This window comes from Hemitrygon akajei, chromosome 27 (assembly GCF_048418815.1).
Source record: "Hemitrygon akajei chromosome 27, sHemAka1.3, whole genome shotgun sequence".
Classification (NCBI taxonomy): Eukaryota; Metazoa; Chordata; class Chondrichthyes; order Myliobatiformes; family Dasyatidae; genus Hemitrygon; species Hemitrygon akajei.
Window position 1 is genome coordinate 41,950,688 of NC_133150.1, and position 24,157 is coordinate 41,974,844.

Below are 24,157 nucleotides of genomic sequence, written 5' to 3' on the forward strand. Positions count from 1 at the left end.
GTGTGAGGTGGCTATCGAAAAGGCAAAGGAAATGGTGAAGTTCGACTCTGCTCACACATTATGAACCACATTATCAGTGAAACCTGCTTGCAATACCTGGCCTTATGGTGGATGTGTAGTCTTGTCACATTAAGTAAATGCCCCATAGCTTTTGCATCATATTTCCTAACTGATGCAGAAGAAATTGTGCATGGATTGACAGAGAGATCTTGAGCGTGGGTTCAGATGTCAAATGTTTCTTTCCTGTAATATCCATGTGGTGAACTACATATACCTGTCTGGACACGCCCCTGCTGACTGCTCCTGTGGCTCCTCCCACAGACCCCTGGTATAAAGGCCGTTGAGGTCTGAGCCCGGCCTCTCTGTCTCCAGGATGTAGTATGGTGGTCACTCACTGCTTGTTCCTTCTTCCAGTCAATAAAAGCCGGTATCTCGCCTTCACGTCTCAGAGAGAGTTATTGATGGTGCATCAATCCATGGACCCTTATCTTGTTTAGCAGCCTTATGTGCGGCCTTCTGAAGTAACAGCAGCCACTGATTCACCTGTTACTTTCTCAAGTAATTCAGACAGATTCGTCTAGCAAGATTTCCCCTTAAGGAAATCATACAGAATCTGCCTATTTTTTCTTCCAGTTTCTTATCTGCCACACTACTGCTCCCACATCACTATCCCACCCGCACCCCCCCCCCACCCCCACCATACACAACTACATTAAACTGAGTAGAAAATCTTGCAATTACACGTCTGAACCATTCTCGGAAGTGCATGGGTCTTGGTGAGAGGAGCTTGTTGTAACACTCCTAATTTGTTCATTGTCCATGCTGGCTTAGCTGGGAGTGACAGGGAATCAATTTCACTCAGCACATTTGGGTTAAAAATGAGAGAGGAACTGCTTTCTTTGACTACTGCCTGAAAAAGGAAGTAACTAACTCAAACAGAACTCAGACACCCAACTCATTCAACACAGCTGGAACAGTGGTTTGGCACAGGGTGAATCCACCCGCCAGTAAAGACAGAGAACTACAGGAACAATTGCTCTTTAGGTTCTTACCTCTGTTGACATTTCATCAGATTAATAACTTTTTAATGTCCTTTGCGATTAATAACATGTAACTTTAAGAATTCTTAATCAGCTTAGTGGATTCAAGTCTAAACCTCAATGTTGCTCACTTCACTGGCTGTTAAAGATAAACCGTTCACAGCTTTGCAGATTCCTGATACTGCAGTCATTTCCTTGCATAACTGATGTAGGATCAGAACATTAGCAGCAAAGCAAGTTTATGAACAGCAAACTCATAAACATTAATGAGATGACGACAACACAGCCTGCCTTCTTTCCATTGCCTAAAGGGATTGTTCTTTTTTTGCCCAAGAACATGGACTTTCTCCTCTTTTCTGCAAGATGCACTGTTGGATAAATTTCCTAAAGGACTTGACAAATCACGCAGTGATCAGGCTGAAAGGCGCAACAATGCAGCAGACCTTCATCTGGGAAGGGAATAAGGGTCGGACATTACAGTGAACGGTGAGGCCCTGAGTAGAGTTGTAGAACTGAGAGACTGAGCAGTACATGAGCTTGGTTTCTTGAGATTAACATCACAAATAGATTGTGAGGTGAAAAAGGCTTTATCACACAGGGAGCGAGTATAGAATTTGGGATGTTATGTTGCGGTTCTACAAGATATTGGCAAGGACACATTTGCAATATTGTGTTAAATTTTGATAATCCTGCTACAGGAAAGATGACATTAAGTTAAAAAGATTTACAGAGAGAAGTTGAGCAGGTTGGGACTTCTTTTACTGGACGGTAGGTGAATAAGGAAGATTTTACAGGGGTACATAAAACCGAGATTTGTAGGTTGGGTGAATGCAGTTGGGATTGAGGAACGAGAGGATGAAAGAGCAGAGATTTAATAGGCATTGACTTTGGGGGAGTCAGGAAGTGAGTCAGCAAACTGTCCGCACACCGCAGCTGACGTGTTTCATTTCAAAAGAGGAAGTACTCTCTTTGAGATATCTGAATAAGGAAGTGACCAACTCAGACACAGTACAGGGACGTGATCAGGTTGACACTGCTGAAATATGGAGCTGCTGCAGGGTGAACTCACCCACCAGAAACAGCCCAGGATTGTGGAATCTATTGTTCTGCTGTTTCTCATCTCTGTTGGCTTCACATCAGGTAAATCATTATTTTATAAAATAATCTGATCAGTCAAATTATTAACAAGTAGCCTGAAGTGTTTTTGTCAAAGCAACTGATGAAAATCAGGAACTTCTGATACCGTTCCCTCGCTCGGTGGTTAAGCTGATGGTAAAACATTCAGTCTGCAGGATCCTGCAGTAACTTCAGAGTCTGTTGTGATGTTGTGTGTAGCCGATGAGTACACAGCAATTTCTCCTGAATAACAAAGAGATAACAGCCCTCTATCCTGCCTCTTGCCCTTGGTTGCAGGGATAATTCTCATCCTGATCAGGGAGGGTCCTCTAACAGTGCCAAGCTCCCTCAGTAGTACACTTCGTCAACGCTCAGGCTTCTGGAGTGTGAGAGGAACCGGCAATGCTCTGACTCAGTGGCCAGAACATCAGCCACCGAGCTTGGCCTGGAATACACCACAGGCACTGGGTGGGGCACAGCCAGCTTGGAAAAGCCACAGCAGACTGCTAGCAGAAGTGGTGGATGCAGGTTCGATTTCAATATTCAAGAGAAATTTGGATAAGTACATAGATGGGACAGGCATGGAGGACTACGGTCTGGGTGAAGGTTGATGGGTCTGGGCAGATCATTAGCTCAGCTTAGACTGAAAGGCTGGTTTCCATACGGTAGTGTTCAATGACTCTATGTCTCTAAGACACTCCCTACACACTGCATAGGAAAATGTTGAATTATAGGACACTCAAATAAAAATGTGTGCAACCCAACCTTTGGAAACAGATGTTCTTTTGCAATCAGGAAGCACCACAAGCTCTTTTTAGTTTTATATTTGCAGGATTTGTGCCAATATCTCCCTTCTGCTAAAAATCATCTGCTCGCCTACAATAAATTGCAACACAACAGACCCTGGTAGCTTGGGCACGTCTGCACTGTGGGCTTTACCCAGTCTCTGAAGATCAGGTCTCTGAATTCCTTGATGGTAACTGGTGATTGTTCCTGGACTGATCTGATCACACATCTCCACACCAGCTCCTGACATTACGCAATGGGGAGTGTGCTGTCCACTGCCCACATTACCAGTGACTGGAAAGAGAATTGAATGATGTTAAGCTTCAGAGACTGGATGAAGTGCAGTGTCCAGATGTTCCCGAGCTGCCAGTATCCATGGAAGACAGTTTATTTCAGGTGAGTGGCTACTTTAACTGTAATAGACAGAGCTTGAGGTTTGGAATCTGCTCCAAGCTTCTGTGACACTGTTTCCCGGTTTTCCTCCCACACAGCCTGGGTCTCAGTATCGGACTGAATCCTTTTGTTTTCTACTTCTAACCAGAGGGCGTAACAATCCTGTCACATGAAGGTGTGGATTTTCCACTGGCAGTAGGGGTTGAAACAGCAACTTTCATGACCAGCTGTACAGTTTAATTCAATGGGGACGTGTGACATACCGACAGAAGGCAGTATATGAGATGAGGCAAGCACATCTCCACATCATGCTCACTCAGCTCTGTGTTCCATCCCCTCTACTACTTTCTCTATACACCAATGGCTGTGTATTCAGTGATCCATCAATTAAACTGATAAAGTTTGCTTAATCACTGACTAATCACCAGAGTCGATACAATCGCAACAACTTGGAGCTGAATGCCCTCAAAACCATGGAGGTGTTTATCAACTTCAGGAGTAAAGGGTCTCCTCTCCACACTCTTACCACCAACAACTCCACAGTGGGTACTGTGTCATCATTCAAGTACCTGGTCATCAGTATTTCACAGGAGATCATGTGGGAGACCCATATGTGCTTTAATAACAAGAAGGCTCGGCAGTGGATGTTCTGTTGTGACAATTGGTGAAATTCCACCTTCCTCATAATATGCTGGTGCAATTCTACACTGTTATCATCAAGAGCATCCCCACATCAGCCATTTCTGCCTGGTTTATGTAGCATCTCCTCACAATAAACAGAAGCTACAGTGAACTATCACTTAGATGAAAATATCCTTGGCTGCAGCCCACCATTACTGCAGGACTGGTATGTGTCTAGGATGAAGAAATGGGCAGGAAAATTAATTGCAATCTCTACCCAACAGCAAACTACTTTTTCCTAAAGCTCCCTTCTGAAAGGCACGATAGGCCTATTAAAACAAAAACTTTACACCATTTTAAAAGTTTCTTCCCCCAGGTAACTAGTCTGGATCATACCCCCACCCATCCCTGTCTCTGTACTAATTGTCAACACTTTAAACCATTTTTATAATGTTGTTTAAATTGCAAGTATGTGCTGGTATTTATTTACGCATGTTTTATTCCATATCTGTATTTTAACTACCAATTTATTTTTATATAATGCATTATTATTATAATTTTTGAGTGGTAAGGTTTTCTCTTTTCTGTCTCACCAACACCCCACTGTACATTCCGAATACATGTAAATGTATACGGAGAATAAAGCTGAACGCACAGAACCAGACTGAATAACGAGCTGGCACCCAGGGAAGTTGGCATGGGCTTTAGTACGACTAAGGAGAGGGTGGTCACAACGTTCACCCCAGTAGGGAGGAGTTAGGATGCGGGTGACCTTAAGCAAATCCTCAGTCAACAGGGGTTCTGATAGTAGTGGTTGGAATGTGGAAGGTCTTCAAGTGGGTGAAGCAATTCCATGGAAGATTTTGTTTTCGTGCCATGAGGAAGATTACCTTGTTCTTGGTGATAAGCCAAATTTATGTTCTTGGTGATAAGTCAAATTTATGGTCAAATCTCTAGAGGAGGAAACCAGAGGTCCATGAGGCAGTCCTCATCGGAGGATCAGAGATGGAGAGGGACAGCGATTTTAAATTCCTCCATGTTATTATTTTGGAGGACCTGTCTTAGGCCCAGCACATAAAGTGAAATTACGAAGAAAGCAAGACAGCGTGCATACTTCCTTTCAATTTTGTAAAGATTCAAAAGTTCAAAGGTTCATTTTATTATCAAAATATTTCTGCAAAACACATCTCTGAGATTCATCCTTTCCTGTTAGTCATAAAGTACAGAAAAACCATATAGTTGAAAGAAAATACATCAACTCCTCTGTAGGAAAAGAAAAAAAAAACAAAAATTCACAATCCCCAAACCACAACCCACCCACCTCCACAGACCACCCCTCACACAAAACCTAACAGTTTGCTCAGACAGAGAACCAGCAAAAAGAACATCAAACCCCAAAACCCGAGCCTGCCAATCAGCGACAAGAAAGAATGGATGAGAACACAAGACAAACACATAGAGCTGAAAGAGGCCAATATGAACTTCAGTTAGCTTGAACTCCAGTCCAATCCATAAGTCTCAGAATTTCAATCAAATCTCTGAGATCCTAGGGGAGAACACCTGCATGCTTAGTGGCCTTTCCAAGGGGAGTGACTCGGACCTAGCGTCCCTCCGAGGGGAGCGACTTGAACCCTGCAGCCCCTCTGAGGATAGCCAGCACTCTCAACCTCTACGTTTGCCTGGATGTTTCAGCGTGACATCTTAAACATTGCCAGTCTTATGGGTGTCTATTGAAAACTATATTCACTGGCTGCATCACAGCCTGGTGTAGCCCTAAACAGAAAATCCTACAAAAAGTAGTGAATACGGCCCAGTCCATCATGGGTAAAGCCATCCCCATCACTGCAAATCGAGTACAGTGGTGGTGAGGACTTTACACAGGATCAACTGGGCACATCTATACGAAATATTGTCACAGGAAAGCAGCATCCATCATCAGGGATCTTTACCACCCAGAACATGCTCTCTTCTCACTGCTGCCATCAGGAAGGAGGTACAGGAGCAACAGGACCCAATACACCAGCAGGTTCAGGAACACTTATTACCCCTCAACCATCGGGCTCCTGAACCAGAGGGGATAACTTCACTTTTCCCGTCATTAAAGCGCTCCCACAACCTATGGACTCACTTTCAAGGACATTTCATCACATCTTCTTGATAATTATTGCTTATAATTTCTTTATTTTGTATTTGCACACAGGTTGAACACTCAAGAGATCTTTCACTGATTCTGTCATGGTTATTATTCTATTATGGATTTATTGAATAAGCCCACAGAATGGACTTTGATAATAAATTTACTTTGCATTTTGAACATTTTCGCTCTCTCGCTGCACCCTAGGCTATCAGCCATACGGGCAGGGGTTTCAGTACATGTACAGTAATCACCAGGGACCACCAGCTCTCCATTCTGTGTATTCAGAAGCTCTCCCAACGGAGATAAGCTGGCTCTGTGAGTAAGTGTGTCTGAGCCAAAGCTATCTCATGCCACCTCCTTGCACTCTCGATTTCCTTCTTCAGCATAAAACTACATCTCCTTCACTGCCAGATCCCAGTTGATCCTTCTTTTTTCCTGACCAGGTCTCTAATGATTAAGAATGCTTTATTCCTGCCGGCCTTGACAATACTCTAAAGGGAAAATGGATTATCACACTTTTACAAAATTCCCACTTGTCAATCTTGCCTGCAAACAAACTACTCCAATCAAGTTCAGCAAGTTTCTCTCTAATATCATCAAAATTGGCCATGCTCCAATTTGTCCAGCCCATTTCCCAAGAATACATTGGGCCTTTCCCTCTCTGTAGCAGAGCCTTCTATATACTGCTTGCAGGAACTTTCCTGAAAACTATTAATAAACACAATCCCATCAATTTCCTTAGCACTAAAGCAGATTCACTTTTTATTTAGAAAGTCAAATCATTTACTATGACAAACTTAATATTCATGCAATTTTCTGCAACCACCTTGAAGAATTTGTTCCTCTAATCTGGGTTTATTATTAGACGGCCTCTGGTGGAATCCGAATAAAGTATTCAGCCAGTTCTTCCTCTGAGTTTCACCCAAAAAGCCACACTGGATGATCCCCCAATAATTTCAGTGAGACCTGGGTATCATTGCAAGGGCAGAATTTATTCTCCATCTCTGGTTGGCCCTGAGAAACTGGTGACTCTTTCACTGAAACACGGCAAGGATCATTTTCCCAGAAATCACAACCTGTTCTCAACAAGAATCAGAATCAGGTTTAGTATCACCTACGTATTTTGTGAAATTTGTTAACTTTGCATCAGCTGTACAAAACCATTATGATTATATAGTGAAAAAACTGAATTACAGTAGGTACTGTGTATCGATATATACTGACTGTATCACCATCTGGTATGGAGTGGGGTGGTGAGCTATTGAACAGGATCAAAGTAAACTGCAGAGAGTTGTAAAAGTAAATAACATATAAAAATTGTTTTCTTACATAAGTAGAGCAAAAATAGAAAAAGAAGAAGCAATGTATTGTTCATGAGCTCAATGTCCATTCAGAAATCAGAGAGCAGATGGGCAGAAGTTGTTTCTGAATTGTTGAGTGTGTGTTTTCATGCTTCTGTACCTCCCTCCCGATGGTAACAACAAGAAGAGGACATTTCCTGGGGATAGGGGTTCTAAATGATGTTCACCGATTTTGAGGCACCACTCCTTGACATCTTGGATAATACTGAGGCAAGTGCCCATCATTGAACTGACTAATTTTCTAACTTTCTGCAGCTTACTTCGATCCTGTGCAGTAGATCCCCACCCCCACGTACTAGATGGTGATGCAGCCAGTCAGATTGTACAGTTTTTAGAAATGTCCGAGGATTGTGTTCCCTCATCTTACCTTTATGGAAGTCCACAAGCAGCCCTTTGGTCTTACGTGTGCTGAGAGCACTGTGACACCACTCAACTAGCTGGTATATCCTACTCCTGTATGCCCTCTCGTCACCATCTGAAATTCTGCCAACAATGGCTGTATCATTAGCAAATTTCTGGATGACATTTGAGCTGTCCCTAGTCGTGGTTGTCCGGGAGTAGAGAAGTGGGCTAAACACACATCGCTGAGGAGAGCCAGGGTTGATTGTCAGCAAGGAGGAGATGTTACTTCCGATCTGCACAGATTGAACCAACAGACCAACAGAAGAAACAGCTCACGCACGAGTTGGAAATGCCTAACTGAGCAATTCCACTTTCACTGTAACTTCAGGAACAATTTCAGTGAAATAAGGATCAACATCAGGGATAAAATATTAAAGTGGAACATGATCTCTGCAAAATCATGGAATTTTCTGAACAACTGAAATGATGAGATTATATTACTAACTGCACTTTGTACTGGTGATGTCTGAATGACCTTTCATTATTAATCTGTTCACAGGCTCAACCGCATTAACTGGACCTGAGCAGGTCAGAGGAGTAGTGGGAGAATCAGTCACTCTGGAATGTCAGTATGATCAGAAATACAAGGACTACGTGAAGAAATGGTGTAGACGTGATCCGGACGTTGGTTGTAAGGATCTGGTTTCGACTGAGAAGCCACAAAATGGACGCGTATCAATGACTGATAACAAAACACAAGGGATATTCTCAGTAACCATGGACAATCTAAAGAACAGTGATGAAGGGCTGTACCAGTGTATGATACAAAAGGCGAATGAAAACTTTACCATTTCACTGGAGATTCCTGAAGGTATGTAAATATCTTTCTTCACTCTCCCAGCCTGGGAATTTCCTCCCTCGCCTCTGGGTGAAGTAAAAATATTCTTTATATGCTCTCTAAATCTTTTATTCCTTACCTTAAACTTCACTCCCTGGTTACATACACTGTGAGCAGAAGTTTACCACAAACAATTCCATCTATTCCCCATATAGTTTGGCAGATATCAGTCAGTCCCTCTTCAGTCTTCACCTCCCCAAAAAGAACAACCCAGTCTCTCTAGTCTTTCCACATAATGCTTACCAGGCAACATCCCGGTGAATCTCCCTTGCACCCTCTCCACCCAGTTCCCTGTCCTTTCTACAAACTGGTCGTTACAACAGCACTAAAAGGATGGTTGGGATTTCTGGTAATCTGAAAAAAATGGCTAAATAAGAAGGCTGATTCTGTCATGGTTATTATTCTATTATAGATTTATTGAATAAGCCCACTGAATGGACTTTGATAATAAATTTACTTTGCATTTTGAACACTTCTGCCCTCTCCCTGCACCCTAGGCTATCAGACATACGTGCAGGGGTTTCAGTACATGTACAGTAATCACCAGGGACCACCAGCTGTCCATTCTGTATATTCAGAAGCTCTCCCAACAGAGATCAGCTGGCTCTGTGAGTAAGAGTGTCTGAGCTAAAGCTATCTCATGCCACCTCCTTGCACTCTCGATTTCCTTCTTAAGCATAAACCTGCATCTCCTTTACTGCCAGATCCCAGTTGATCTATGTATCCTTCTTTTTCTGACCAGGTCTCTAATGATTAAGAATTCTTTATTCCTGCCAGCCTTGACAATACTCCAAAGGGAATATGGATTATCTCACTTTTACAAAATTCCCACTTGTCAGTTGCCCCCTTGCTGCAAGCAAGCTACTCCAATCTAGTCTGGAAAGTTTCTCTCTAATATCATCAACTCCAATCATAATATGCACACATCATAACACATCTTCCTTCTTGAAAGAAAAACAAATATTATTCTACGTGCTCATAGACCTGCAAGGAAGAATAATTCATTTCAACAAAGATATCTACATTCTGTAGCCAGTCACTTTTCCCTTTTTTATTCAAATTCTCAACTGTTGAACATTTCAACTTAAATTGTAATGAGCAGATACAATCCCTTATCTATTCCTCAACTTACATTCAGTCTCTTGAGATTGTTTAATGGTCCTTTTTGGTCTGCTATTCACTTCCACAGGAGTATGGCTTGTATTTGTTATGTTAATACTTGTGTTTTTCTGAGAACTCTGCTCAATAAGTTCATTTTTTACATATGCTGACCGCTTTGGTGTACTGACAGGTGACATGTCACAGTTATGGGTTTAAACTTGTGGCCGTACATATTCATGAATCCTCATCAGGGATGTTTTGCTCCATCTGGATGTGATAGGAATGTGGATCTACATCCTCTTTGCATGGACCATGTGACAAAATCGTGATCTCAAATTCACATGATCTCCAGGCTTCGAGACTGGTAGTCTTTTCGCAGTCTTGTCATGATACTCTTTCTGTTTTTCTATCCTTTTTACTTTAGCCAGTGTGACCTTGTGTACTCATTTAGGTGTCAACAGGATTTCATGCACTGGAAGGTTTGTGCGTGTCTGTCGACCCATCAGCACTCGGGCTGGTGAAAGGCCATTCTGCAGTGGCACACTGTAAATCACTAGACTTTTGTGGAAATCCTCTCATCCATCTTGCACTTTCCTCATGAGGCCCTTCACTACCTTGACTAAACTCTCTGCTAGATTCTCACTGATGATATATGTCAAAACCCTCATTCATTGGCAGAGGACTGAAATTCACAGCTCCAATTGTGGTCCCTTGTCTGACACCACATCACGAGGAACTCCCTCCCTTGCAAACACAGCTTTCAGGAAGGTGATGACTGCTTTGCTGGATGTTGATTGCAGTGTTGCAATATCTGGGTAATTGGAAAATTAGTTTGTTACAACAATGTGATTCTTCCCATTACAACCAAACAAACCCTCTCCAACATTGAAGTACTAGCTGTCTGGTACAAGGTGTTGGTGGAAGCAGTTCTGCTTGCTAATTTCTTGTCCGTAGGTAAGGCCTAATTCACACGAAGCAATTGTTTGGTTAATGTCTCAGTTCATGCTTGGCCAGTACATCACTTCACAAGCTTTACGTTTACATATTTCCTCACCAAATCCCTTTGTGCATCTTCTGGAGCATTTCCTTGCATAGCAACACTGGAATCACAAAATTGCTCCATTTGAAGACCATACCTTTCACTACTAACAGTTCAGCTCTGGATGCCCGAGAATCCTGAATACCCATTGGACAGACATTCTTAGCTGCTGTCAATGCTTTCCATATCGTATCTTTGAGTTCTTTCATTTTTTTCATCTGACACTGCTGTTTTCCTAATCTGCTCTGTTCTTTTAAGAGAAATTGGAAGGGAGGTGACAATCGTCTCAACAAAGACCTGTATATCTGCATTAACCTCTTCATCAACCTGTTCTTTCTCATAAGTTGCACAAGACAGTGCATCAGCAGCAAACTTGATTTTCCCACAGTGTAGATCATCTTCACATCATATTTCTGCAGCCTTCTCAACACGTGCTGTATCCTCATGGGACAGTCGTTCAGTGGTTTGGACAGAAATGAGACAAATGGTTTATGGTCTGTCTCCACTTCAAAACCTTGTCCATAGGTATACTGATGGAACTCTATGCATGCATATTTGCTGAAAAATGCTTTCTCTATCTGTACACAGTTGTCTTCCATGCTTGCTAAAACCTTTGACGCACAGGTCACAGGTTGACATGTGTCATCATGCTGCTGCAGTAGTACTGCTTCAAAGCCATTTCGGGACGCATCAGCTGAGGTCCCAGTAAACCTTTCTGGATCATAAAACTTCAGCCTGTCTCTGCAGTGATGACTCTTTTCAGCATTTGAAAACAATCTTCTTGCTCATGAGATAACTTTGATGCTCAAGGATTGACGTAAGTGGTTTGACACAGCTGACAGTCAAGGGTGAATGTAGCCAGAAAAATCACCATCCCCAAGAAATGTCTCATCTCCTCGCTGTTTATGGACACCCCATGTTTTCAGCATCCGACATCTTTCTTGGGTTAGCCATTACACCCTCTTCAGGTATGACACTGGGTTGAACTCTGTGCATTGCCCATTGGGAACTGAAGTTTTTTATTATCTAACATAATGATACGTAGAGTACCTAATAAAGTGGCCACTGAGTGTATTTCCCAGCAAAAACTTGCTCACATGAGCTAGATCCTGGGTAAGCTCCATAACATATTGCTCTGAAAATTAATTCCTCATGTACTCTACAATTTTTTTCTCTTTGATCAATACGAAGGAGCTGGTCATTGACATTAAAAAAGTAGGTTGCAGTATGTGCTTGTGTATGCATCATTAATGCAGAGTTGGAGATGGTTGAGAATTTCAAAGTCACAGCCGTAAGTATCACTAAGAATTTGTCCTGACCCAGCCATATAGATGCTATAGCCAAGAAAGGACACTGACACCGCAACTTCATCAGTAGCCAAAGAAAATTTGGCATCTCCCAATGACCAACGCCAATTTTTGTAGATGCACCACAGAAGGCATCCTAACTGGATGAATCACCATTTTTATAGCAACTGCTCTTCCAAAGACCACAAGAGCTGTAAACATAACTCAATCCATCAGCTAAACCAGTCTCCCTTCTTTGGTCTCTCTTGTCTATGGCTCAAGAATGCATCCATCAAAAATCAAGGACCCCTTTCACCCAGATAATTTGCTCTTCTCCCTCCTCCCGTCTATGAGAGGGAAACAAATGTTTTAGAGCATGTACCACCAGGCTCGAGGACACCTTCTGTACCACTGTGAACAGATCCTGAGCAGACCTTTCATACACTCAAAGTTGAACCTCAGATCTTCCAATCTACCTCATGTATCCCTTGCATTTCTCTGTAACTGCAAATTACATTCTGCATTCTGTTTTCCCTTTACTGCCTTGACATACTGATGTAGATAATGATCTGTCTGGAGGGAGTTCAGACAAAAGCTTTCCACTGCACCTTGGTATATGTGACAATAATCAAACAATTCCAATTCCCACTGAACTTTCCAGTGACAATTGCAGCTCCCTTCAAACATGCCTTAGTGATTTCCACATTTATGCTCTGCACTAATATAGGGTGACATTTTGGCAGTGTGTAGACAACTCTTACCTTAGCCATGCACTTTGTGATTTTAACCCAATCTGATTCTACGTTGCAACCCACAGACTCAACCCTAACAGTGCAACACCACTCTGACAAATTTCCTGATTAATAACAAATAAACTATCACCTTTCCTTTATGTCCATTTGTTTTGAAATATTCTGGATGAATGAGTACTCAGTCCTGTTGATTCTGTAATCATACAGTTTCCCCCAAGCCTTTCATAATCCTTCATCAGAAACTCCATCGTAGCTCTACCCATGTCCACAGTACTAATGTTGGTCATGGCATCGTACCCCTCCCCAATACGAACATTTTCTTCAGCTCAGAATGAATGCGCTTCACCCTAACAACTCAGCTTGTGGAATTCTGAGAGTATTGAAAGAAATTTAATAACATGTGTAAGAGTGAGAAGGAAACTCATCCCTTTTGTTCCACCATTCCATTATTACTGATCTATTATCTCTCTCAACCCCATTCTCCTGTCTTCTCCCTGTAACCTTTGACAATCCAGACTAACCAAGAACTTGCAAACCCCCATTTTAAATATACCCCATGACTTGGCTTCCACAGATAACTGTTGCAATGAACTCCAGAGTTTTTTTCAATATTCATTTGGTTTCAGTGAGATCCCCCCACATCATTCTTCCAAACATCAGCAAGTATCAGCCCAGAGAAATCAAATGCAACATAAATGTTAATGTTTTCATCCCCAGAATGATTCTTGTGATCCTCTCCAATGCCAGCACATCTTTTTTTCGATAAGAGGCCTAAAACTGCTCACAATACTCTGTGCGATCTGACCAGTGGCCTTATGAAGACTCGGCTTTACATCGCTGTTTTTATATTCTTGTCCTCTCAATATGAATACTAACATAACATTTACCTTCCATACCATTGACGCAAACTACAAGTTAACCTTTAAGGAATTCTGAAAAAGGAATCCAAGTACCTTTGTACCTCTCATTTTTGAATTTTCACCTCATTTAGAAAATAGTCTATGCCTTTATCTGTCTAAAACCTTGTGCAGGCTGCCCGCCTACTTAAAATTACCTGTCTTTTCACCTATCTTTAAATCGTCTGTAAATCAACCACAAAGCAATCAATTCCATCATCCAAATCATTGGCTGATAATGTGAAAATGATTAAGAATTCTTAATTCCTGCCAGCCTCCAAAGGGAATATGCATTATCTCACTTTTACAAAATTCCCATTTGTCAGTTGCCCCCTTGTCCGCAAACAAATTATTACAATCAAGTTCGGAAAGTTTCTATCTAATACCATCAAAATTGGCCATGCTCCAATTTGTCAAGCCCATTTCCTAAGAATACATTGGGCTTTTCCCTCTCTGTAGCAGAGCCTTCTATATATTGCTTGAGGGAACATTTCTGAAAGCAATTAATAAATACAATCCCATCAATTTCCTTAGCACTAAAGCAGATTCACTCTTTATTTAAAAAGTTAAATCATTTACTATTGCAAACCTAATATTCATGCAACTTTCTGCAACCACCTTGAAGAATTTGTTCCACTAATCTGGGTTTATTATTAGACGGCCTCTAGTGTACTCCAAATAAAGTATTCACCCGGTTCTTCCTCTGAGTTTCACCCAAAAACTCACACTGGATGATCCCCCAATAATTTCATTGAGATCTGGGTATCATTACAAGGGCAGAATTTACTCTCTATCTCTGGTTGCCATGTGAAGGCGGTGAGTCTTTCGCTGAACCACAGCAGGGATCATTTTCCCAGAAATCACAACCTGTTCTCAACAAGAATCAGAATTAGAATCAGGTTTAATATCACCAACATATTTCGTGAAATTTGTTAACTTTGCACCAGCTGTACAACACCATACATGATAATATAGGGAAAAACTGAATTACAGTAGGTACTGTGTGTAGATATATACTGACTGTTTGTATCACCGTCTGGTATGGAGGGTGGGTGGTGAGCTACTGAACAGGATCAAAGTAAGCTGAAGAGTTGTAAAAATATATAACAGATACAAATTGTTTTATTACATAAGTTGCAAAAATAGAAAAAGAAGTGATGTAGGGTTCATGAGCTCAATGTCTGTTCAGAAATCGGAGAGCAGATGGGCAGAAGTTGTTACCGATACTAGATGGTGATGCAGCCAATCAGATTGCTTTTCATGGTACTCATCTCCTCAGACTGCGAATGCAATATAGCCTCTGTCTTGCCCTTTTCTTAGCTGCATCGATATGTTGGAAACAGGTTAGATCCTCATACAAATGGGGGACGTCACGTGATGACGTAGGATCGAGACGCTGGAACCCAGCTCTCCTGTAAAAAGTTAATAAATTAATGTCTAAATGAAGAAAAGTTAGTCAGTACCTTCTAAAAGTTACTTATAAACTACTCCGGATTGTGTCAAGCTATGCCTCAAAGAAGGAAGATGAAGAAAACTAATACCGGGAAGATTACGCAAGTTGGAACAAGAACAAGGCCCACGTCTACCGAGGAACCGCGGTCTCAGGTACATTATACCACCGGCGATATGGAACAGGAGACTGCGGCAACATTGGCCATTCCTAAAGGGAAAGGCCATCGTGAATTGCACAAACATGAAGGATGGAGCATGCGCAAATGGGAGCAACAAAAACTACAAAGCCCAGCTACCACTGCAACTGAAAGTGATAGCGAATCGGAGAGAGAGTCAAATGTCTCGGAAGGATCAGATGAAGAAGGAGTTAAAAGTCCTTCTAGAAATATAGAAAAGACTTTGAGGCAAATAATGCGTAAATTAGACACATTAAAAGTAATTAAAAATAATCAAAAAATACTCGAAAAAAATGACCAAAATGGAGATTATGCTTGATAAAATGACAAAGAGACAGGAAAAAATGGAAAAAAGAATTACGGACTTGGAAACTACAACGGAGGACATGGTTGAAAGAATGGACAAAATAGAAAATGAAAATGCTGCTTGGGCATCAGAAAGAAAACAATTTATGGAAAAAATTGATAAGCTTGAAAATTTCAGTAGACGAAATAATATTAAAATTGTTGGACTTAAAGAAGATATAGAAGGAGAAGATCCAATAATTTTTTTTCAAAAATGGATCACTGAAAAGTTGGAAATGGAAGGAGAAATTCCAATTGAGATCGAAAGGGCTCATAGATCCTTAAGGTCAAGACCTCGAGCTGATCAAAACCCACGATCAATTTTGATAAAATGCTTACGATACCAAGACAAAGAAAAGATCCTGAAGGCCGCTGCCCAAAGTGCCAAAAATAGAAACGGGCCATTGATGATAGCAGGGAAACCAGTTCTTTTTTATCCTGATATAAGTTACAACCTGTTGAAGAGAAAGAAGGAATTTAACCCAGTGAAAAAAGCCTTATGGGTAAAGGGTTATAAATTTACAATGCGTCATCCAGCAACACTGATAATTTTTTTGGAGGAGGGAAAAAATTTTTTTCCCAATTATCGAAAAGCGGAGGAGTTTGTACAAGAACTTCCATCTATTCGCTAATTACACATAGAGGCTTCCAAACGTAATGGATTAAAGATGAAGATAGACCCAACGAACAGAAGTGATGGACATTTATGGATATTATAGAAGAGAAAAGCAAAATTTTAGAAATACTAAATGAGAATAGTATTTTTTTTTCTCTTCTTATACATATACTTTTTTGTGTTGCGGGGGGTCTGGGGAGCTTTGGATCGGTTACTGCGGGATTCACGTGTGTAATCATGGCGGTTGCCATGACCCGTACAGCAGAGGGGGGTAATGTTGTGTTTTTTTTCCACAACATTAGTAGTGGGGTATTTTGTTTTTTTCTTTATATTTTAATTTTCTTCTATCTTTTTGCCTGGATGATTGGTGGGGACACACATAGCAACACGGAGATTTTTATAAAGATTTCCCAGGATACCACGAAAGTTGAAAGATTAGGTATTATTATAGATTGGAGTAATATAATAAAAAAAATAATGACTAATCTACTAAATTTTTTAAGTTTTAATGTTAATGGGCTTAATGGGCCAGTAAAAAGAAAAAGAATCTTAACATATATTTAAAAAATGAAAACAGATATAGCTTTTTTTACAAGAAACTCATTTAACAGACATAGAACATCAGAAATTAAAAAGAGACTGGGTTGGAAATGTTATTGCAGCTTCATTTAATTCAAAGGCGAGAGGAGTTGCAATTTTGGTTAACAAAAATCTACCAATTAAAATACAAAACGTATTAATTGATTCGGCGGGGAGATATCTAATTATACACTGTCAAATTTTTTCAGAACTATGAACCCTTATGAACATTTATGCACCAAATGAAAAAGATGTAAAATTCATACAGGAGGTCTTTTTGAATTTGGCTAACGCACATGATAAAATATTAATAGGTGGAGATTTTAATTTTTGTCTAGATCCAGTTTTAGATAGATCAACAAAGGTTGTTACAAAATCAAAAGCAGTAAAATTAACTCTATCATTGATGAAAGACTTAAATCTGATTGATATATGGAGAAGAATTAATCCAAAAGAAAGAGATTATTCATTTTATTCAAATAGACATAAAACATATTCAAGGATAGATTTTTTCCTATTATCAATGAATATTCAAGATAGAGTGAAAAATGTGGAATATAAAGCAAGAATATTGTCAGATCATTCTCCTTTAATAATGACAATGATAATGATAGATAAAGAGGAATCAGTTTATAGGTGGAGATTTAATTCAATATTATTAAAACGTCAAGACTTTTGTGATTTTATGAAAAAACAGATTCAGTTCTTTTTAGATATAAATTCACATTCAGTTGATGATAAATTTATAGTGTGGGAAGCAACAAAGGCATACTTGAGAGGTCAGATAATAAGTTATACTTCTAAAATTAAGAAGAAATATATGATAGAAATAGATCAATTGGAAAAAGAGATTACAAAATTAGAAAAAAGAATCCCAAAGAAATATGACAGAAGAAAAACGAAGACAACTTATTAACAAGAAGTTACAATATAATACGCTCCAAACATATTGAACAGAAAAAGCAATTATGAGAACTAAACAAAGATATTATGAACTAGGTGAAAGATCACATAAAGTTCTTGCATGGCAGCTAAAAACAGATCAGACTTCTAAAACAATAAATGCAATTCGAACAAGAGTAAATAAAATTACTTATAAACCTTTAGAAATTAATGAAGCTTTTAAGAATTTTTACTCTGAGTTGTACAAATCAGAATCACAAAATGACAATGTCAAGATAGAAAGGTTTCTATCACAAATAACTCTTCCAAAATAAAATACGGAAGAACAGAAGGGATTAGATATGCCTTTTACATTGAAAGAGGTCGAAGAAGCCCTAGGATCACTTCAAAGTAATAAATCTCCAGGAGAAGATGGTTTTCCGCCTGAATTCTATAAAAAGTTTAAAGATTTATTAATTCCTCCTCTTATGGAGTTAATACACCAAGCGGAAAGAACGCATAAACTTCCAGAATCTTTTTCGACAGCCATTTTAATAGTATTGCCAAAAAAAGAGAGATCCTTTAAAGCCATCATCATATAGACCGATTTCTTTATTAAATACTGATTATAAAATAATAACAAAAATCTTATCTAATAGATTATCTAAATGCTTACCAAAATTAGTACATATGGATCAAACAGGATTTATTAAAAATAGACAATCAGCAGATAATGTAACTCGCTTATTTAGTATAATTCATTTAGCACAGAAGAGGGAGGAAATGAGCGTAGCAGTTGCTTTAGATGCAGAAAAAGCATTTGATAGATTGGAGTGGGACTTTTTATTTAAGGTATTGGAAAAATACGGATTAGGAGAATCTTTTATAAAATGGATTAAAACCTTAAATACTAATCCCAAAGCTAAAGTAGTGACAAATGGTCAAATTTCAACACCATTTCAGTTAACAAGGTCAACTAGGCAAGGTTGTCCATTATCACCTGCTTTATTTGTGTTGGCGATAGAGCCATTAGCTGAATTGATTAGAATGGACCCAGATATTAAGGGTTTTAGAGTTAACCAGGAAGAATACAAGATTAGCTTATTTGCTGATGATGTTCTGCTTTATCTAACAAACCCATTGCAATCGTTGCATAAATTATCCTATAGATTAGAAGAATATGGGAAAGTATCAGGTTACAAAATAAATTGGGATAAAAGTGAAATTTTACCTCTTACTAAAGGAGACTATAATCAATGTCGATCAATAACCCAATTTAGATGGCCGGCAAATGGTATAAAATATTTAGGTATAAGAGTTGATAATGATATAAAGAACATATACAAATTAAATTATTTACCACTATTGAAAAAAATTCAAGAAGATCTTGATAAATGGATGGTATTACCAATAACATTAGTAGGTAGAGTAAATACCATAAAAATGAATATATTCCCTAGATTACAATACTTATTTCAATCACTACCAATACAATTACCCCAGAAGTTTTTTCAAGAGCTGAATAAATATGTGAGGAAGTTTCTTTGGAAAGGTAAGATGTCAAGAATATCGTTGGAAAAATTGACATGGAAATTTGAGCTAGGAGGGTTACAACTTCCAAATTTTAAGAATTATTATAAAGCAAATCAACTTAGATTTATTGCATCTTTTTTTGAGAAAGACAAACCGGCATGGATCAGAATAGAACTAGATAAAATAGGAGAAAACATACCAGAAGACTTTATATATAAATGGGAATCTAAATGGATACGGGAAAAGAAAGAATCTCCTATATTAAAACATTTGATTGATTTATGGAATAAGATAAATGTTGACGATGAGACAAAGAAATCCTTATTAGCAAAGAGATCTTTAATTCAAAATAGACTTATTCCTTTTACAATGGATAATCAACTTTTATATAATTGGTTTCAAAAAGGGATTAGATATATAGGAGATTGTTTTGAAGGAGGTATATTAATGTCATTTGATCAATTAAAGAATAAATATAAAGTATCAAACAACACTCTTTTTTGTTACTTTCAACTAAGGGCTTATTTAAGAGAAAAGTTAGGTCAAACAATGTTACTACCGAAACCCAATGAAATAGAAACTTTAATTCAAAAAGGAAAGATTAAAAAAATTATCTCTTGTATGTATAATTTGATTCAAAAACAGGCAATTAAACAAGGAGTCCATAAGTCAAGACAAAAATGGGAAAGTGATTTGAATATCAAAATTGAAGAAAAAAACTGGTCAAGACTATGTCTTGAGAGTATGACAAATACAATAAACGTTCGATTAAGATTAGTGCAATACAACTTTTTGCATCAACTATATATTACACCACAAAAAATAAATAAATTAAACCCAAATTTATCTGATCAGTGTTTCCGATGTAACCAAGAAATTGGTACTTTTTTACATTCTACTTGGTCTTGCTCTAAAACTCAACCTTTTTGGACAAATTTAAGAGTTTGACTGGAACAAATTATTGGAATACAACTTCCACACAACCCAATATTACTTTTACTAGGTAATATTGAAGGGATAAAACTGATATCCAGATTGAGTAAATATCAGAAAGAATTTATAAAAATTGCATTGGCAGTAGCCAAAAAAGCTATTGCAGTGACTTGGAAATCGGATACATATCTAAGTATAGATCGTTGGAAGAACGAAATTTATGGCTGTATTCCACTTGAAAAAATTACTTATAATTTAAGAGATAAATATGAAACATTTTTGAAAATTTGGTGCCCTTATTTACAAAAGACAGGATTAAATATATAGGTGCTCCGAAGATGAAATAATTGGTTACTTGGGAAAAGAAATAAATATATATACTAAAGTTATTACGAACTCCATGGAGCATGTGAGGACCCTCCAATATCCAGGCATTCCTTTTTTTTTTTTCTTTTTTTTTTAATAGGGATGTTAGGGGGGAGGGGTTAAGGGGAGGGGGGCTGGGTAACACATTTTTTTTTCATACACATTTATTCTGTAACTATTTGAAAACAATAAAAAAAGTTTAAAAAAAAAGATCCTCATACAAATGAACACCCAGGAACTTGAAGTTTCTCACGCTGTCCACTTCTGATCCTTCCCTGAGGATTAACATGTGTTCCCTCATCTTACCTTTTCAAAAGTCCACAATCAGTTCTTTGGTCTTAAATACGATGAGCACAAGGTTGTTTCTGTGACACCACTCAACTAGCTAGTGTATCCCACTCCTGTATGCCCTCTCGTCACCATCTGAAATTCTCCCAACAATGGCTGTATCATTAGCAAATTTCTGGATGACATTTGAGCTATCCCTAGTCATGGGTGTCTGGGAGTAGAGAAGTGGGCTAAACTCACGTCGCTGAGGAGAGCCAGTGTTGATTGTCAGCAGGGTGGAGATTTTACTTCCAGTCTGCACAGATTGAACCAACACACCAACAGAAGAAACAGCACATGCACAATTTGGAAATGCCTAACTGAGCAATTCCACTTTCACTGTAACTTCAGGAACAATATCAGTGATATAAGGATCAACATCAGGGATAAAATATTAAAGTGGAACATGATCTCTGCAAAATCATGGAATTTTCTGAACAACTGAAATGATGAGATTATATTACTAACTGCACTTTGTACTGGTGATGTCTGAATGACCTTTCATTATTAATCAATTCACAGGCTTAACCGGACCTGAGAAGGTCAGAGGAGTAGTGGGACAATCAGTCACTGTGGAATGTCAGTATGAGCATGAATACAGGGACAACGTGAAGAAATGGTGCAAGGGTGTAACATTCGTTGGTTGTGATGCTCTGGTTTCGACTGAGAAGCCACAAAATGGACGAGTATCAATTACTGATAAGAAAACACAAGGGATATTCTCAGTAACCATGGACAATCTAATGAAGAGTGATGAAGGGCTGTACCAGTGTATGATAGAAAGGGCATTCTACACATGGAACAAAAGGTTTACCATTTCACTGGAGGTTTCTGAAGGTACGTTAATATTTTTCTTCACTCTTCCAGCCTTGGAATTTCCTCCCTCACCTCTGGGTGAAGTAAAAATATTCTTTATATGCCCTCTAAGACTTTTATTCCTTACCTTAAACTTCACTCCCTGGTTACATACACTGTGAGCAGAAGTTTACCACAAACAATTCCATCTATTCCCCATATAGTTTGGCAGATATCAGTCAGTCCCTCTTCAGTCTTCACCTCCCAAAAAAGAACAACCCAGTCTCTCTAGACTTTCCACATAATTTAATTGTTGCATACAAGGCAACTTCCCGGTGAATCTCCCTTGCAGCCTCTCCACCCTGCTCCCTGTCCTTCCTCCAAACTGGTCATTACAACTACACTAAAAGAATGGTTGGGATTTCTGGCAATCTGAACAAAATACAAATGATAAGAAGTGGGAATACTTTGCTGAACAGTTAACAGTTTACATTATCTCTGTCTCAATTATTAAAGAGATGAAATCTCAACCATTATTTTCACATCGCTGTGGGAAATTACCAGAGCATTTTATATCCACCCTTCATCTTTACCCTCCCTTTCTCCCCTCCTTCACACTGATTACTCTCCCCTTCTCAGCATTCTTCCTTCTCTCTCCATCCCCACAAACCCGATTCCCACTCTCCCATCTCAGATGCTCCAGTTTCCCAGCAGTGGGAGTTGAAGGCCTTGCCTTTTCCCTGTAGGCCCAGAAGTGGACAGATTGGGCTCAGGATCCTTCTGCTTTCATTCCATCCCCTTGGTTCAACATTGAAATGTTGACTCAGTGGGATCTGCGCTTGTGACCAACAGCAAGAGCCCAGCTTTGGTGTGGGAGATGTCCCAGTAGGGGATGGAGGGTGGAAATGTAGCCTCAGCTGCTGAGGGGATTTTCAGGTAACTGGGACACTCTCAGGAACACTCTTTGACCAGGCGCACAAAAGCTCATCTGGAGAGTGCCAAAGAAATCACTACTTTCCTCATAACTGATGATAACAAAGAGGTTGATCATGGACTTTCACCAGAAATAAATTCCCCAAAATAAAAGGAACTTTGTCAGATCACTATTTAGAAAGATTCCAGAAATTACACTCGGTGCCAATTTTATTACGTATTGCCTTTACCTAATAAAGAGGCTACTGAGGTATGTTCATGATCAATAAAATGTGAGAACATTTTATTACTGAACTGCTGCTCAACCCTTGACCTGTGCAACCAGGTCACCATCGTAGCTTCTGGTACCGGGTGAACCCCTCACATTGCCCACTGGGAACTGAAGTTATTTAATATGCACACATAATAACACATCTGGCTTCTTGAAAGAAAAACAAATACAATTCTACGTTCTCATTGACCTGCAAGGAAGAATAATTCATTGTAACAAAGATATCTATAATCTGTAGTCAGTCACTTTTCTCTTTTTGATTCGAATTTTGATAGGAATGTGAATCTACATCCTCTTGCACATATCCTTTCATGGACCGTATGCCAAAATCATGATCTCGAATTCACATCATCTCCAGGCTTCGAGACTGGTGGTCTTTTCGCAGTCTTGTCATGATACTCTTTCTGTTTTTCTATCCTTTTTACTTTAGCCAGTGTGACCTTGTGTACTCATTTAGGTGTCAACAGGATTTCATGCACTGGAAGGTTGGTGCGTGTCTGTCGACCCATCAGCACTCGGGCTGGTGAAAGGCCATTCTGCAGTGGCACACTGTAAATCACTAGACTTTTGTGGAAATCCTCTCATCCATCTTGCGCTTTCCTCATGAGGCCCTTCACTACCTTGACTAAACTCTCTGCTAGATTTTAACTGATGTTATATGTCAAAACCCTCATTCATTGGCAAAGAACTGAAATTCACAGCTCCAATTGCGGTCCCTTGTCTGACACTACATCACGAGGAACTCCCTCCCTTGCAAACACAGCTTTCAGGAAGGTGATGACTGCTTTGCTGGATGTTGATTGCAGTGTTGCAATATCTGGGTAATTGGAAAATTAGTTTGTTACAACAATGTGATTCTTCCCATTACAATCAAACAAACCCTCTCCAACATTGAAGTACTATCTGTCTGGTACAAGGTGTTGGTGGAAGCAGTTCTGCTTGCTAATTTCTTGTCTGTCGGTAAGGCCTATTTCACATGAAGCAATGGTCTGGTTGATGTCTCAGTTCTTTCTTGACCAGTATATCACTTCACAAGCTCTACGTTTACATATTCCCTCACCAAATGCCCGTTGTGCATCTTTTGGAGAATTCCCTTTGAAGAAGCAAAATTGCTCCATTTGAAGACCATACCTTTCACTACTAACAGTTCAGCTCTGGATGCCCGAGAATCCTGAATACCC

The 24,157-nt window shown here is 39.4% G+C and overlaps 1 protein-coding gene across 1 annotated transcript in view; it reads left to right on the forward strand.

The window, feature by feature from the left end:
• Nucleotides 1-24,157, forward strand: part of LOC140717065 (polymeric immunoglobulin receptor-like) — a 53,383-nt gene that overhangs the window by 22,409 nt on the left and 6,817 nt on the right. The window contains exons 4-6 of the mRNA XM_073030247.1: nt 2,117-2,180; nt 8,356-8,667; nt 21,500-21,814. Of these exons, the coding sequence (XP_072886348.1) occupies nt 2,117-2,180; nt 8,356-8,667; nt 21,500-21,814 (691 nt within the window). The remainder of the gene's footprint in view (nt 1-2,116; nt 2,181-8,355; nt 8,668-21,499; nt 21,815-24,157) is intronic.